The 16058-nt window shown below is 41.1% G+C and overlaps 1 protein-coding gene across 4 annotated transcripts in view; it reads left to right on the top strand.

Moving 5' to 3' along the window:
* Prune2 (prune homolog 2 with BCH domain) overlaps positions 1-16058 on the top strand; it is a 261664-nt gene that overhangs the window by 208636 nt on the left and 36970 nt on the right. For all 4 annotated transcript variants that reach the window (XM_029472616.1, XM_029472618.1, XM_029472617.1 and 1 more), the window contains exons 10-11: positions 70-149; positions 7325-7525. In XM_029472616.1, coding sequence (XP_029328476.1) covers positions 70-149; positions 7325-7525 — 281 coding nt within the window. The remainder of the gene's footprint in view (positions 1-69; positions 150-7324; positions 7526-16058) is intronic.

Here is a 16058-nt window from a genome sequence, read left to right on the forward strand (position 1 = left end):
GTGTGTGTGTGTGTGTGTGTGTGTGTGTGTGCGTGTGTGTTTAATGCTCTTCTTCTTGCTTCTTTTCAGACCCCCGTCAGAGGATGAAGGAATGGATATCCCCTTCGAGGAGGGAATGCTGAGTCCCAGTGCCATAGACATGAGGCCCGGTGAGAGAAACGTCTACTCATTTTACTCATGGCCTGCTCCACACAGACATTATTATTCAGTGAGAGGATCACATCCCATGCATCTGCTTGTGATGTCAGTGACAAAAGTAAAGAGGGAGAAAATGTGTGAGAGAAAGGTGTCAGGCCCGGGTTGGTTAATTTAAGAGCTGACTTAAACATCCGTGTGCTCACAGTTACATGAGCCACAGCATGTGATCTCCTGGGCCTGTCCTTATCTGCCTGTAATTGGCTGCCATTTATTACCAACTTACAGACTATGCCTATGTTCAGTAACTGATACATAATTATATGGGTTAATAATATGGGAAATAGTTTAACAAGAATGCTCTGTGCCCTAACTGTAAAAAGCCAAACTGGACCTGAAGGTGTATCTATTATCTATTCATCTAGCATACACAGGGCCCAGTTTGAAACTCAGCATCACACACACACCACCACCACCACCACCAAAATATTACTTTACTTTATAAGGGTTTAAATTCAAGGAAAAAAGGAATTATAAACAAATAGGAGTTCTAACCTCTCACTTCTAACCTACATGGTTCTCACTTTATAGTAACGTCTCTCCCTTGTACTGCACTAAGGCCAAAGTCAGACCAAAGTGCTGAGCATGGCATCGTTGAAATAAGAAGAAAGAAAACAATGTGGTATGCTTGCTGTTGTAGTATTTAAAGTATTCTGCAAAATCCGAGTCATGTGGCCTTTTTAGAAGAGTTGGTATTGAGTTTCAAGTCCAGCACCTCGTATTTAAAAGGCAAAAGCTTTACTAGTAAGTCATATGCCAATGCACTTTTTAAAAAATGTCCCGTATGCCTCTACAACTCTTCAGAGTCACAGTATAACTTCAAATAATAAAAATCATTAAGGCTATGATTAGTAGCAGTTAACTATATATGGCTATTTAAAATAATTTTAAAAATTAAAAAAATTAAATTTAATTCTTTAATAACATGAGTGTCACTCTAAACTCTCAATAGCCACAAATAAAATAATCAGCACAAAATTTCTTGTGGATATAACTGTTCTGAGAATTTCTGTGACATACAAACTGCTTTTTTTTTTTTTCAAATGTTTCAAGGGAAATACTTTTCAAGTGGTATGTTAAGACATTCCATGGTGCACAGTGTGAGAGACAGTCTATGTGGAAACACAGCATTCTGATACTCTAACAAAAGAACAGTACCATTGTTTAGGACGAGGGCAGAGTTGCAGGGCATACCAGATGCCTTCTAAATGCTTTGTGCCAGGAAAGCGCATCACTCTGGCTTTGGGTGAGGCTAGGAAACGTTTCTTCTACCACACCATCACAGAGAACACTCCTGTGACCAAAGATGTCAGCATTTTCATACAAATGCCAGCTAGATATCCTATGCTTTGTCTCAGTGCTGACACAGCTGCCTAGACGGTTCCAGTTCCCACAGGTTAAAGGCTCAGTCCTACAAGACAGTTCCCACTTAGCCACCAACTGCAGTCTTAGGCTAGACCTGTGTGCTCTGACCAACTGACTGCAAACTGGAGTTTCCACGGCCCCCTCCATCCTCGGGCTTAATAATTCACTAGGACATCTTACAGAACTCATGGAGACATGTCACTGTTTCCTACTGATTTAATACAGAGAGTGAATTAGGCAACGGATAACTGTGCAGTTTGAAATACCCACAAGATGGGTGCTGATCAATTCAAACGTTGAAACTGGAAGTGTGTCCTTGAGACTTGCAGAGTCTCAGAAACTCTTCTAGTGTTTCCCAAAGGTTCAAATGCCTCTGGATGGGTACCATAAATAGAGTGGAGAGCTGAAGGGGGCAGGGGTAGAAGAAAAGGAAATTTAAAAGTTACAGGAAAAGGAAGAAATTTGGTGCAGTAAAGTTACCCTAATACTATAATATTCATTATGAAAGCACACATCATTTATCAATTTTATATTCATTTTGTCCCTTGTAGCTGGGCTAACTCATTCCCAGGAAGTCATGTCCCACAGAGGAGGGAAAGTCTAGCTGTAGATAGATCCTAAGACCACACTAAGTACCAAGGTTGCAGTCAGGTACCAGGACAGAGACAATAAACTGTGCATCAGTGTTTCTCAGTTAAGAATGTTATAGTCAACATGGGATTATTATCCTATGCAATGAGTTATATATAGTATTAACCTCTATTAAAGATACTAGTAATAATAGAACTAGATTTTAGCCAGTTGGAACGAGATCAAAGCATCCCTTTTACAGTTCTCCTTGACTAGGTTCAGGGTTGCTTTAAGTGTCAGTTTTGGATAGCTACTTTTTCCCTATATAATTGACTAGGTATGAATCTTAATTGGTGCTTCTATTTTTATGATAAAGAACCATGACTATCTGGAAATGGTGGCATATGCCTTTAATTCTAGTGCTTGGGAGACAGAAGCAGGCAGACTTGTGTGAATTAGAGGTCAAATAGACAGACAGAGAGAGACACAGAGAGAGACAGAGAGAGAGAGAGAGAGAGAGAGAGAGAGAGAGAGAGAGAGAGACTGTCTCAAAACAACAACAACAACAACAAAACAAACAAACAAAAATCAAAAACAAAACAGCAATACAATTTTGGGAGGAAAGGGTTCCTTCAGGCTTACAACTCTCAGTCACAGCCCATCATCAAATAGAGTCTATGCCCGAACCCCAGGCAGGAACTGAGCCAGAGGCCCGGGAGGAGTGCTGCTTACCAGCTTGTTTCCAGTTTGCTCAGCTTGCTTTTATACACATAGTACCAGTTACCCAGGGCTGACATCACTCACAATGGGCTGGGCTCTCCCACATCAATTACTAGTTAGGAAGATGTCCCGTGGGTTTGCCTAAAAGCCCATCTGGTGGAGATATTTTCTTGATGATTCTAGTCTGTGTCAGGATGACATGAAAACTAGCAGGAACAGTGGGCAAAATGATTTTCCGGGTGTATACAGATAACAGTCTGTTTTAATGACAGTGCCTCCTTGAGAAGCGGAGCTAACACTACGTGCCAGTTGTTTTTGTAAGCCTGCCTTCTTCATTAAGAACATTGTAGTATTTATCAACGTATTTGCATTTTACTGTTGTCTGCCACTTAAGGCTTGATGCATGAAGTTAGCTAACGACTCTGTGTGGCAATTATACTTAAAAACTCTGAAAAAGGGACAATCAGTAAGTAAGTGACCATATCACTGCGGTCCTGAATCAGCTCATCTGTGTCCTTTTAAGAATGGAAAGCTAGGAAGGCTCAAGCTGGAGGAGAATCAAGCATGTCTCCTGCATCTAGAGAAGACCCAGTGTCTTACTTGAGGGAAATCGAGGGCGAGGGATTGCTTCTGTAGACCTACTGAGCTCAGTTAAGTGGGATCTGGTAACTGCCATATTACTGTTTCCCATCAGTCCTAAGCTAACCAGGGACCTTTAAGGTCATTATAGAGAAACAGGGCTTGGGTGAACACCATTCACCATGATGAGTGTTTTGTGGTTGACTTATGCAAGGCACACATATCCACCTCATAACTGAAGAATGGTTCCTTTGTGAGGCAGGTAAAGTCACTCTTAGGTTCTTGATAGGAATGATTAATGATGATTATGGTGTCATATACAAACATAAGATGTGTTTAGGACAATGAAGAATTTGGTTTCAGGCCTACTGGGGAAGACCTGAAGAGTTTGGTTTAGGAGAGAATCCTTTCATCTGGGGGCTAACAAGCCAATCAGCCTGAATTTTAGAGGGCCATGACTTTAATAGCCTGCTCCTTAGGTATGTAAGGCAGTTAATTCATGAGGACTTTTCTCAGTCTGGGAATGTTTTCAAAGTACTTAATTTTTCCTGAAGACCCACTAAGATAGTAGAATTCAATCAGCTGTTGGCTGTGTCTGTCAAGAGATTAGGCCAGAATTTTAGAAGAATGTTTGCTTAGAGCTGCTCTGACAATCATCAAATGGTATGGGCAGCTCCCGAGTGACTTGTAGACTATGCACCAGTCAGGTACTGAAAGCAAAATTCAGGGCTTATGTTTGAGCATCTGTTTAGCCTTTAGCATGTAATCATGGGAAATCTCCACTAAAGTCATTCTAAGATCCAAATGCAAAACACCCCTTAGCCATGCCTTCTTCAAGTAAGTAAACTAATTGATACAATTCCTCAAAGCACAGCTGATGTATTTTCATTGAAAGCTCAAATTTTGAGCAGATCTAATTGAGGAACATATAAAATGAACAAAATGTGTATTCCTCAACATCGGAAATTCTTCAGTAGTAGCATGCAGTCCACATTTTGTTTGATACACATGTGTGAAAGTTTTCACATCATATTACACATGAGTCTCTATCCACTAAAGAGATTAGAGCTGTTAAGGAGAGGTTGCTGAAGCGATTCTGAGCTGTTAAGAAGAAGCCTCCTGCTCAGCCCTGGAACAATAGAAAGGCTACCCTTAGGGCAGGACCTCACTCCAGGTGCCAACTTCTGTATTGTTTTTGTTTCTGCTATGATAAAATAGTATGACCAAACTCAAGAAAGAGCTTCCTTTGGCTTACAGTTCCAGAGGCTCCCTGTTCACAGTGGTGGGGAAGGCATGGCAGCAGGAACAGGGAGCTGAGCAATCACATCTCAGCTGCACACAGGAAGAAGAAAAAGAGAGACGCGAGGCAAGGCAACCAGCCCCCAAGTCTCACCTCCAGTGATGGACTTCTTCCAGCAAGGCTGCACCTTCTAAAGACTTTGTAATCCCCCATGAACAGAATCACCTCAAGTACTCAAATTCGTGAATCAGGGGTGGTATTTCTTATTCAAACCACAATAGTAACTAAACATGAAAGTTACCTTTCTGGAGCTGGAGAGATGACTCAGTGGTTATGAGGACTGGGTACTCTTCCAGAGGACCTGGGTTCAATTGCCAGCACCCACATAGCGACCCACAACCATCTGTAACTCCTGTTCCAAGTGATCCAAGGTCCTCTTCTGGCCTTCAAGGATATTGCACAAACATGGTGCAGACATACATATGGGCAAAATGCACACACAGTATAAAATAAATAAATATTAAAGAGACAGAGAAAGAGAAGGAAGGAAGGAAGGAAAGGGGAAAGAAGGAAGCAAAGAAGGAAGGAAAAAAGAAAGAAAGGTAGTTTCCTTTTGTAGAATCCAAATTTCTATCACATGAGTCTGCCTGTCCTAGACATCTACCTACCTAGTCAAGAGATATTCTTCCTAAGTAGCAGGCAACAGGGACAAATAAACTTTTATAACCTTAACCAAAGAGACAGGAAGTTTGGAAGCTGAAAGAATTCACATGATCTAAAGTTACTGGGAGTTGTTAAAAAAAAAACAAAAACAAAAACAAAACAACAACAAACCAAAGACACCTCTAAGCATGCCATGTCCCTGGCAGCCTTGAAGGTGCATCCCATCTCTGACAACATGTGTTACCAATCAACCCAAAATCAGAAACTGTAAAAGAATTTAGAGTGCTCCAGAGAAGCTCAGATGGTACAGGGAGACTGGGAGGAGGAAGCTGCAGACAATGGACATTCTAAATGTAACATGAGAAATAAGCCAACTGACATAGGAAAGTTGCCATCACATTAGTGTTCCTACTAGCAGGCCATGCATGACAGACGGCTAGATCTAAGTTCAACTGAAATGCTTCTCTGCCATTTTAGGACAGTTGAGGCTGTACTCACCGAAGGATATTAGGGAGGGGCATTTTTGGTCTTGGCTCAATTTAAAAGTTCACGTTCCTGTGCCCAGTTCATTTTCTTGAACAGTGTGATAACAGGTGAACATTCTACAATGCTATCAACTCTGTTTTGATATGCCCATTAAATGTTACTGTTTTCATGATTTTTTTTCTAAAGGCATAGAAGAAAGACTGCCCCTGCCCCATACCTTAACATGCCCACTAATGTGTACTTCCAGCACACACCGCTCAAGAGTTTCTGGATTGTTTTGTTGTACTTTGGGTGGTGGTCAGGATGGTTGAGGGCATCACTCACACTAGGCGATCTGTCTACCACTGAGCCCAGTGCCAAGGAACTCAACAGAGATGCTTCAAATTCAGGCTATAAAATCAATATAATCCAAATAGGGCTTGCAAGTGAAAAGGGATGCTAGGAGCCAGAATGGTTGGAACCAGAGATAAAGAGCAAATATTTCTTCCTCGCTCATAATGGCTGTCTCCCTTTGTGTGGTTTGAATAAGCTTGCACAAAAAGGACTTGTGCAACTCTGTTTCTATCCGCTAAAAGGCTCATGGGCAAAGAGAGGATGCAAGCTGCTTCTGTCAGCCTTAGCATGGGTCATCGTGAGCATTATACAGTAATGTTGGGTGGTATGCGGTGATTTCCTTGGTAAATTCAAATAATCTAACTAATGTACTTAAGGTTTTACAGAAAGAAAAAAAAAGGAAGACAGGACGAGCCACTGAATAATTATGTACAGAGCTATCAGAACCTTAAAATAGGGTTTTTGATGTTTTCTATGAGTTTAATAGAAAGTTCCTTACCTCCATCCCATAGAAATAATGTGTACAAGAACCATAAGAAAATATATATGCTTAACTATTGTTTCTTATCCAGTATACTCCATAAAATTCAGTATAATATAGCACAGTGACATCTGAAACCTAAACAGTAAAACAGAACAAGCAAACATTTGTTTTCATACGGCCAGGGACCATGTGCTGAATGGAAGCCAATAGTGAAGGATTGCTTTCCCAGAAAAGGGTCCAGGAGTGGGGGGTACTAGAGAGATGGCTCAGCCTTTTAAATGCCTGCTGCTTTCAGAGAACTGGAGTACAAGTCCCAGCACCTGTGCTGGGTGACTTATAACCACCTATAGCTCCAGTTCCAAGGAGGTCTGATGTACTCTCCTGGCACCTGCATATATGTGGTATACACATGCATACACATTAACCTTAAAAAATATCCCTAGGGAAAAATAAGCATCCAAATGGCTCACACACATATCCTAACATTGGAGGTTGAGGGTGCATGTTTAAGGCCAGTCTGGGCTATAGAGCAAGTACCTGTCTTATAAAACCAAATGAGGAAGGAAGGACATAGGGATACATTGGAGGCAGGATCCAAATCCCTTATTAGGGCTTTTTTCCCTTGGGGCCCAGGTCCATTCCGGAGAGCCATATGTATGAACTAATGTTGTTCTGGTTTCTTCCTTTAGAACCTCCCAATTCTCTGGATCTCAATGGCAGTCACCCTAGAAGAATCAAGCTCACAGCCCCAAATATCAACCTCTCTCTGGACCAGAGTGAAGGATCTATTCTCTCTGATGATAACCTAGACAGTCCGGATGAGATTGACATCAATGTGGATGAACTTGATACCCCTGATGAAGCAGACTCTTTTGAATACACTAGCCATGGTAAGTTTCCTAGCTAGTGAGGCCAACGTTGTGTAAAGAAATGATCGCCTAGGTAACACTACAAGCAATGCTTTCATTGTTGTGCAGGTGGCTATTCTCTGTGACTCTAGAAGCTTCTGTTGGACTCTCCCACCGGGCTGTCCATGATTGGCAGTTTAGAGTGTGATAGAGTAGGTATAATTCCCCCAGAAGTTACTCATTGGCAACTATGACCCTTGGGTGAAATCTCTACCCTATGCTCCATGTAGGAAAACTGAGGTTGTGTGTACAAAGAAAGGGACTTGCATCTGGGTTGCAAAGTTTGGAGAGAAGAAACCAGAATTTACAAATCCCTTTATACAAACTCTTGCAGTCTAGAGTGCTCACCCCCTCAGATCCCTCGAACCCTGACTAGGCATGTCTAGTTCAGTCTCTTTACAGGTGCCACCTCTTTGATGGGCCTTCTGTGATATGTACTGTCCCCGATGTTCCCCACCTATGTGCTCCCAGCCCCTCACACTCAAATGCCAGGGTTCCTTTATTTTCTGCAGTTTCTTTATTGAAACTGCTGCTTAATGATTTGCTTGCTTGTCTGATTGATATATTTACTGGATTCCCCTCCCCGCCCCAGCCCTCCTCACCCCCCCCCCAACACTAGAATGCATGCTTTCTCAGGGCAGAGACTTCTCAGCTGTTTCTTCAGTACAGAAGGAAGGAAGGAAGGATGGAGTGGGCAGGTCAGGGAAAGACAAGGAAGGCAAAGAGAAGTCTCCACGTTTAGGACTGACAGTCGTGGTAGGAGTGCTAGACTCCTGTAATCGCTGTTTGGCTTGTTCAGGAGTGCAGATGAATAACAAGCATTTGCACGATAAAGCAGCATCGCCACCCCAGTTCCCCTGAAAGCTTTAAGTTCCATTTAAAGCTTAAATTTCTCTGAAATTGGAGTTGAAAACCACAGTGAAAGACTTTCAGCCACAGCACCACCCTGCGCTGAAAAAAAAAAAAAATCTAGACTTGAAAAGAAACACTTCCATTAAAGGACACTCAGGCTTTTTAGAGATGGGAAATCCCAATTCATAGGAAAATATGATTGAAAAATTCATCAAGTTAAACGCAATGCCATTGAGCCACAGGGACAGCATCCATAACCACTTAGATTTACAGAGTTTATGCAGGTACAGGACTACTCCAGGGCTTCCTGTTTGTGCTGTGTTTTTGTCCTGGTCATGGTTTTCTGTAGGTTTCTGCATACATGTGGTCTGTAGTGTATACAGAGACCAGTATCTAAGGATGTGCAAGTCTTGTACGTGTACTATGCGTTTGTATAGAATCCACATACATCCTCCATATACTTTAAACCATCTCTAGATTAATCGTAGTACATAATATGATATAAATGCATATTTGAGGAAATAATAAGAATGAAAAGTTTCTGTGCACATCCAGTACAGATGTAATCCCTCCCCCAAATATTTAATTTCTGAAGTTGGCTGAATCTACTGATGTTGGAAGATGAGTGTAATAATCTGGATATTTGATCCTACAGTTAAAAATACACAAATATAAAGTAAGAGGATACCTTGAATTCATTTATCTCTGCCACCTCAGTCTTCCCAAGATACTCCATCCACCCCATCTGCTCTCGCCCACTCCTTCTAGTCCAGCTGTCCCCTGGTGTCCCAGCTCTTCTTGCTAATCTACTGACTTGAGATCACACTGAAGGCAGCTATGGCTGGTCCCTCCCTCCCCTTGCCTTTTGCTCTGCTGTCTCCGTGGAGAGCTTTGTCACACCATATCTGAGCGTTATATTTATAAATAGTAAATCTGTCAAGCAAAGTGGTGGTGCCCGAGCTAGCTGGTAATTAAAGCTGCCACTTGCTGACATGGCTCTTTTATTTAGTTGATATTGTCATGTTGAAAGAGGCAATTGAATGACCTCAGTTGTTCTAGGTCTTAAACTCACAGAGTTGGATTTTAGTATATGCTGAACTCTAAAATTCACTTTGATTTCAAACAAAAGGTGCATAGCTAAACACGATTATAAACAAATAAATAAGCAAGACAAAACATTAACTACCCAAAACACAGTTTGTGTAAATAGCTATATTCTGTACAGCAGACATGGATAACCACTGGGTAGGAAGATTGGAATATAAATATATTTAAGCCTAGTATATGAAGTAAGTGCTTAAAAAGCTTTCTGTCTTCAGAATTTTCAGGTAAGCAATGAATAAGAATCTGGATGATGTTTCTTATTCATTCATCCTAGTTAGGGATTTGCTTTTTTTTTAGGCAAGGTTAAGTGATAAGATTTCAGGTGTGCTACCAGCCTGACTATCAAATCCTTTCAAGTATTTCAAAAGTGTCAATTTTTTTTATTGGCCAAATGGACAATTTTGTACTGTTTACTGTATTTTATAGGATATATCACAAGTATTTTAGAGATAATTTTAGAGATAGTTCATGTGTCCTCTGTAAAACAGACTGTTTTCTCCCACTGACGATGAAATCACAGAGACATGGGAGTTACATGGTCTGTGAAAGTTACACAGTTGTAAATGCCTGTATGTAAAGTTACATAGCATCTGCTGTGGTTTGAATAAAAATGGCCCACATAGTCTCATAGGGAGTGGCACTACTAGGAGGTGTAGCTTTGTTGGAGGAATTATGTCGCCATAAGGATGGGCTTTGAGGTCTCAGACACTCAGGCCAGGCCTAGTGGTTTAGTTGCTCTTCCTGCTTCCTGCTGCTGATCCAAATGTAGAATTCCCAGCTACCGCTCTAACACCATGTCTACCGGTGTGCTACCTCCAAGCTACCGGTATGCTTTCCTCCATGATGACAGTGGACTAAACCTCTGAGTGTGTAAGCCAGCCCCAGTTAAATGTTTTTCTTCATGGTGTCTCTTCACAGCGATAGAAACCATAACTAAGACAACATTTTAAGAAAAAGCGTTGTGTTGGCAGCTTGTTCATGCTGCTTTCCTGTCTCAGTATGATGACTAAGGAATGGGGTGGGGTGAGATCTTTTACTAAATTGAGCCTGCATATAGAAAACAAGATGTGAAAGTTCGCGTTTGCATGTTTGCTTCTGTAGGCCACATTGTTGCTTTAAAAATCTGTCCTTTACAGCCTCCGGAATTTTCCCACAAGTCCCTCTTTTATTTAGCAGCTGATGACCAACTGCTTTTCCAGGGTATTTGCCTAACATTGCCAATTTTCTTATGGAAAGACAATTTAATCTCTCCATTGAAATACCCCAGTTTGTTCCCTTCCAATCAGTTTTCCTTTATAGCGGTGTCCAAACAGTTGGGAAATATAATTACGGCATGATTTCTGTGCCAACGAAATCAGAACTACAGAGATAGTGAGGGGCTTGGAGGTTTGTCATTCATATGAAGAGTAATCCTGATTTTCCTTTCAATGCATCGTGATACTAACCCTGAAAACAAAATACTCCAAGGTTAAGGGGGGAAATGATGACCTCATTCTATTTCCCAAACCAACCACAGCATAATTTTTCTCACAATTCAGAGCTCAGGTGCGACAAAGGCTATTTATCATGGATGTGGGAAGATTGCAAAGAATTTGACCTGTGTGTTTCTGATAAGAACATCAGAGGCAGTGTGCTGTGCTTTTAGACCACCAGGGTTCCCAAGTGATGTTTGGTGACCCCAGGCAAGCAGCTTTTCCAACACTGAAGCTTTTCCAATGCCTGAAGACAGCATTCTGGCTGACAGGCATGCCAGTATTATCTCAGTCAGAGCCACACCTTTTACATTCCTACTGGTGTTCTTCCTTATTTTCAGCACCAACAGGCAGTCAGCTTTATAAAAGCAAGTCCTGTTTCCACACTGAACATTCAAGTGATGACATTAGGTTCGTATATCTGATTTTTTTTTTAATTTTTGTACACTGAATTTTTTTTTAAGATTAATTTTTAGCATTTATTTAAATTTTCTGTCTCTCTGTGTGTATGTGTGAATATGTGTGCAGAGGTGCCAGTGACGTCCAAATGAGGTAGTAGACAGATTCGCCTGAGCCCTAAGACTGAAGGTCCTGAACACTGAGCTTGGGTCTTCTCAGTAAGAGCAGTATGGACTCTTAACTGAACTTTTGTACCCAAATTGACTTCCTGTCTGTTATTTATCACCAAGGGAATTTTGATATTTTAAGCTGTGTACTGGGTGTCTTTCCTGAAACTAGAAAACATCAGGCGCCATGCCTTCTGAGAGCTTTCCTGACATTCATGCAATGTCCAGATGTAGAAGGCTGACCAGCTTTCACCCTATAGGAAGGCCACTCTTGAACTAGTTGTGGCCAGTGTAGCACAGAACATTCAAGAGCATATGCTACATCATCTCAGAAAGCCAGGAGGAAACATTCTGGTTGGCTTCTTTCTTATCTGTGATGGCCTATTTGTCTCCAACACCTGTGATGGGAAGGATTATCAGTGAGGAAAAAAAAACTTCTTAGTGACTAGGAGAGGACCATAGTGAGAACCGATTTGGAGGATCGGGGAGAGTTAATGAGTACAGAACATATCTTTGTTAGCTGGGAAATCAAGGCAGAGGGTTTAAAGATGTAACAGAATTATTAAAATCAGGAAGGTGCTGCTAACTAGGGCAACTGAGTAGAGCATCTTTACCGTCCACTAGCTCGTGTTGTTGGCTCTGGACATGGACACCTAACAAGTCCTTAAAGTGCTCTGAAGAGTTTTCGTCTTCTTCCTTTCTTTCTTCCCTCCCTTCTCTGTTCTCTTCTTTGCTCTATCCTGTTCTCCATCTATCTCCTTCTCCTCTTCTTTGTCCTCCCTCCCCCCACAACTCTTCCCCTGCAACCCACATGCTTAGCAATCATTCTGCCACTGAACCACACCCCGTCCTCTCCCTGTTTCCAAGTGATTCTTCTTTTATCCCAATTTATGCCGATGAGAAGGGAAGTAGATGGAACCACAGCAGTGCAGTAGTTCCCAAATTCTGAAGCATTAGGCCTAACGCCTCAAAAACAGTCCCATGAAAATGTGCATATGGTATGTGTGTTTCTGTGTGTGTATATGCATCTATATGTATGTGTGTGTGCCTATATGTTTTTGTTTGTGCTGTGTGTGCCTATACATGTATGCATGTGTATGTTTGTGTGTGTATGTCTGTGCATGTGTGTGTTTGTGTATTTGTGTGTGTGTCTATGTTTGCATGTGCATGCTTTTAAGATAGAAGGGTCCTTTCTTACTGCCCTCATTTGTGTTCCGTAGCTGTGATAAAGACCATGACCTTGGTAAAGACCAAGACCGTGGAGAGGAAAGGGTTTACTTCATCTTGCAGCTCACAGTTCTTCCTTGTAGGAAGTCAAGGCAGGAACTCAAAGAAGAAACCCAAAGGTTTTGGGACCTGAAGGAGAGGCCATGGTGGAATGCCTGCTTACTGGCCTATTCTTATCACTTGGTCACTCCCATCTTATAAGAGCCAGGACCACCTTCCCAAGGGTGGCACTTCCCACAGTGAGCTGAGTCCTCCCATATCGATCATTAATCAAGAAAATACCCTACCTATCTGACAACAAGCTATCTGATGGAGGCATTTCCTCAGCTGAGGTCCGCTCGTCCCAAACTTGACCCCAGCTTGTGTCAAGTTGACAAAAACTAACTAGTGCACGTACTAAGATGTTGTAATAAAAAAAAAACAGAAAAAAATTTATCAAGAGCAAGATTGAAATTTCTTTTTGGTAGTGAGTATATAGCATGCATGTAAATTGAAAAGCATGCACATAAATTGAAAAGCTAAGTGCAAGGAAAGACAGTTATTGCAGTACCTGTCAGGGCTCTGTGTGGGGATCTCTACCAGATCAGTGAGGGCCACCGGGAGAGTATTAGCAGGCACCCTCACGTGAGTGAGAGAAATAGAAGTAGCAATGAGCCTTGTAAAATTCTTACCCTCTTTAGTTATTAAAATAACACACATCTTAAATCGTCAAGGATTAAAATGTCTGACAGTCTACCGTGTTTTGAAAACAGACGGAAACAGGCCCTTACATCTTTTAGTGTGACATATCAAGGATGAAAATATCCATGAAAGCGAAATGCTCTACACCCAGTGATGCAGGCAAGATGCTGTTCTTAGAAAATTATCCTACAGCCATATGAGTTCAAAGATGTAATACTCCTATGTAAAGCAAATTCTTTAAAAGAAAAAAAATGATAAAATACAATAAAATTTAACTACTTCATCGTGGAATTGATAAGCTAAGAGACTTCAAGAAAGCAAAATACTTGAGAGCTAGTTCTAAATTGAGCAGGGTTATAATTCCTGAGATGAGGAGACGCCTGTGCTATTGGATAGGATCAATTGTCAGACAGAGGAATTCATGCTCATTTTTAAAGGGTAAGGGTAACACTGAGGAGAGGTGGCATTTTCAAGAACTTCTTTGTGGCTTATAGTTTTAAGTGTTACTTTTTTTTTCAACTAATAAACTATGTGTATAGGGCTCTTGGGTTAACATCCTAGTTGCATGTCAATTATCTAGTTCCCTCCCTCCTCTTCCCCCACCCTCACTACTTCCTTCATCATCTTCACTTGCATCTGTAGCAACTAATAGCCTTCCTTGAAAACATACCCCTCTCTGCTAGAGTACGAAGTTTACATTAGGGCTCACTTCTGATGCTCAACATTCCATGGGTTTAGACACAGTGCAAAGTGACCTGTAATTTATCCTTCCTTCCCCTGTGTTGCGTGACAGCATTCCTCTGGAGACATGGACAAACATCTACCCACCCCAGACAGGGAACAATAGAGCAAAGAAAGGATGTTATCAAAGTTCAACTCAGTAAAACAGTGAGTTTTATTGGAGTTACTAACAAGAGTAAGGTTGAGGGGTGACATAGAGGAGCAGAAATGACTCAACCCACAGTGATCACTAAAAGCCTACTTAGCACACTGAACAGCCTGCAGAGTGCTCCATAGGTAGACCATGTCTGTTTCAGGCAGATGGGTTGCTCTGGACTTGTTTTGGGTAGCAGGGCTGGTTTCTGCCTCTTCCAGGTAGCTCAACGTGTCTGAGAGTGTTCTAGGCAGCCTAGCTTATTTGTCTTTCGATGGTCCTTGGAGCTTATATGTGCTTTAAGAGGGAAGGGCTGTGTGTAAAGTGGTCAGTTTCAGGAACTTCCTGAAGCCTTTGGATTATTTACTTCCAAAGTTAAGGGGCTTCCCTGCTGGCTGAAAGGCTTCACCTCCCTTAGAACATTTTCTGAATTAGCTTCCCTTAGACTGAGGGTTTCTTATGACAGAAACTTGTCACACAGAACCATCTAACCTTTGGGTGCGAAGGATTTATTGTCTCTCTAGCTTTGCCCTTTTACAGAATGTCATGTAGAATCACACAGTAAGTGGCCTTTCAGATAGATAGTCTTCTCTTATGCATTTATGATTCCTTCATATCTGGAGGATTCATTTCTTTTCAGCCCTCAGGAATATTCCAGTGTGTGCATGTGACACTTTGTTTTTCTGTCACCAATTGACAGGCATCTTAGTTCCTTTGAAGTTTTGGCAAGTATGAATGAAGTTACTATAAACATACATGTGGAGATTTTTATCTGGAAATACCCTCCTGTTGGCTAATTACAGAGGAGTTGAACTGTATGAATGAAGTTTATTTATAAGAAACTTCCAAACTGTCTTCCAAAGTTACCGGAATATTTCCATCCTCATGAAAGTCCCTGATACACCACATTTTCACTAGTTTGGTGCTTGTCAGGGTTTTGGACTCTGGCCTTTCTAATAGCAGTGTCCGTGGTCATAGTTTACTATTGTGATATCTTAAAATGCTCTAATGATAAATGATGTCATACATATTTTCTTATGATTCCTTGGTGTCTGTATCTTCACTGGTGAGGTGATGTGTGCTCAGTTCTTTTGCCTCAGTGTTTATGTGTGTACACATGCACACTTGTGCATGTGTCTGTGTATTGTATTGTATTGTTAGGAACTGAACACAGGACCTTGTAAATAGCAGGAAAACACTCCACCACTGAGGTATAGTACCAGCACCATTTTACTGCTTAGTTGTTTATCAAATTATTCATCCTCTTATTGTTAAGTCTTAAACACTTTTGAATATTTTGAATAATAATCATTTACCAGATCTGTATTCTATAAATATATTCTCCTAATCTGTAGCTTCCTTCTTATTCTCTTGGTATTATTTTACATAGAGCTTGTTTTCAACTTCAACACAGTCTAGATTTTCAATTACTTATTTCATGAATTTAAAGTCATCAATTTCAGACCCTGGCCTGGTGGCTCATACCTTCAGGCCAAAGCTGAGGCAGGAGGCATGCTTGTGCTCATGAGTTCTAGACCAGCCCAGTAAGTATGGCAACCTCTATTAAAACAAACAAACAAACAAATGAACGAACACCATCTCTTTGCCAAGGTGAACTAGATTTTCTCTTATATTGTCTTCTATGAGCTTCATAGTATGAGCATTTTACAATAGCTAATTTGTGAGCAGATGCAGGTTTAAGTCTATATATTACACAGATATATATATATATATAATAT

This window comes from Mus caroli, chromosome 19, assembly GCF_900094665.2.
Source record: "Mus caroli chromosome 19, CAROLI_EIJ_v1.1, whole genome shotgun sequence".
NCBI classification, from domain to species: domain Eukaryota; kingdom Metazoa; phylum Chordata; class Mammalia; order Rodentia; family Muridae; genus Mus; species Mus caroli.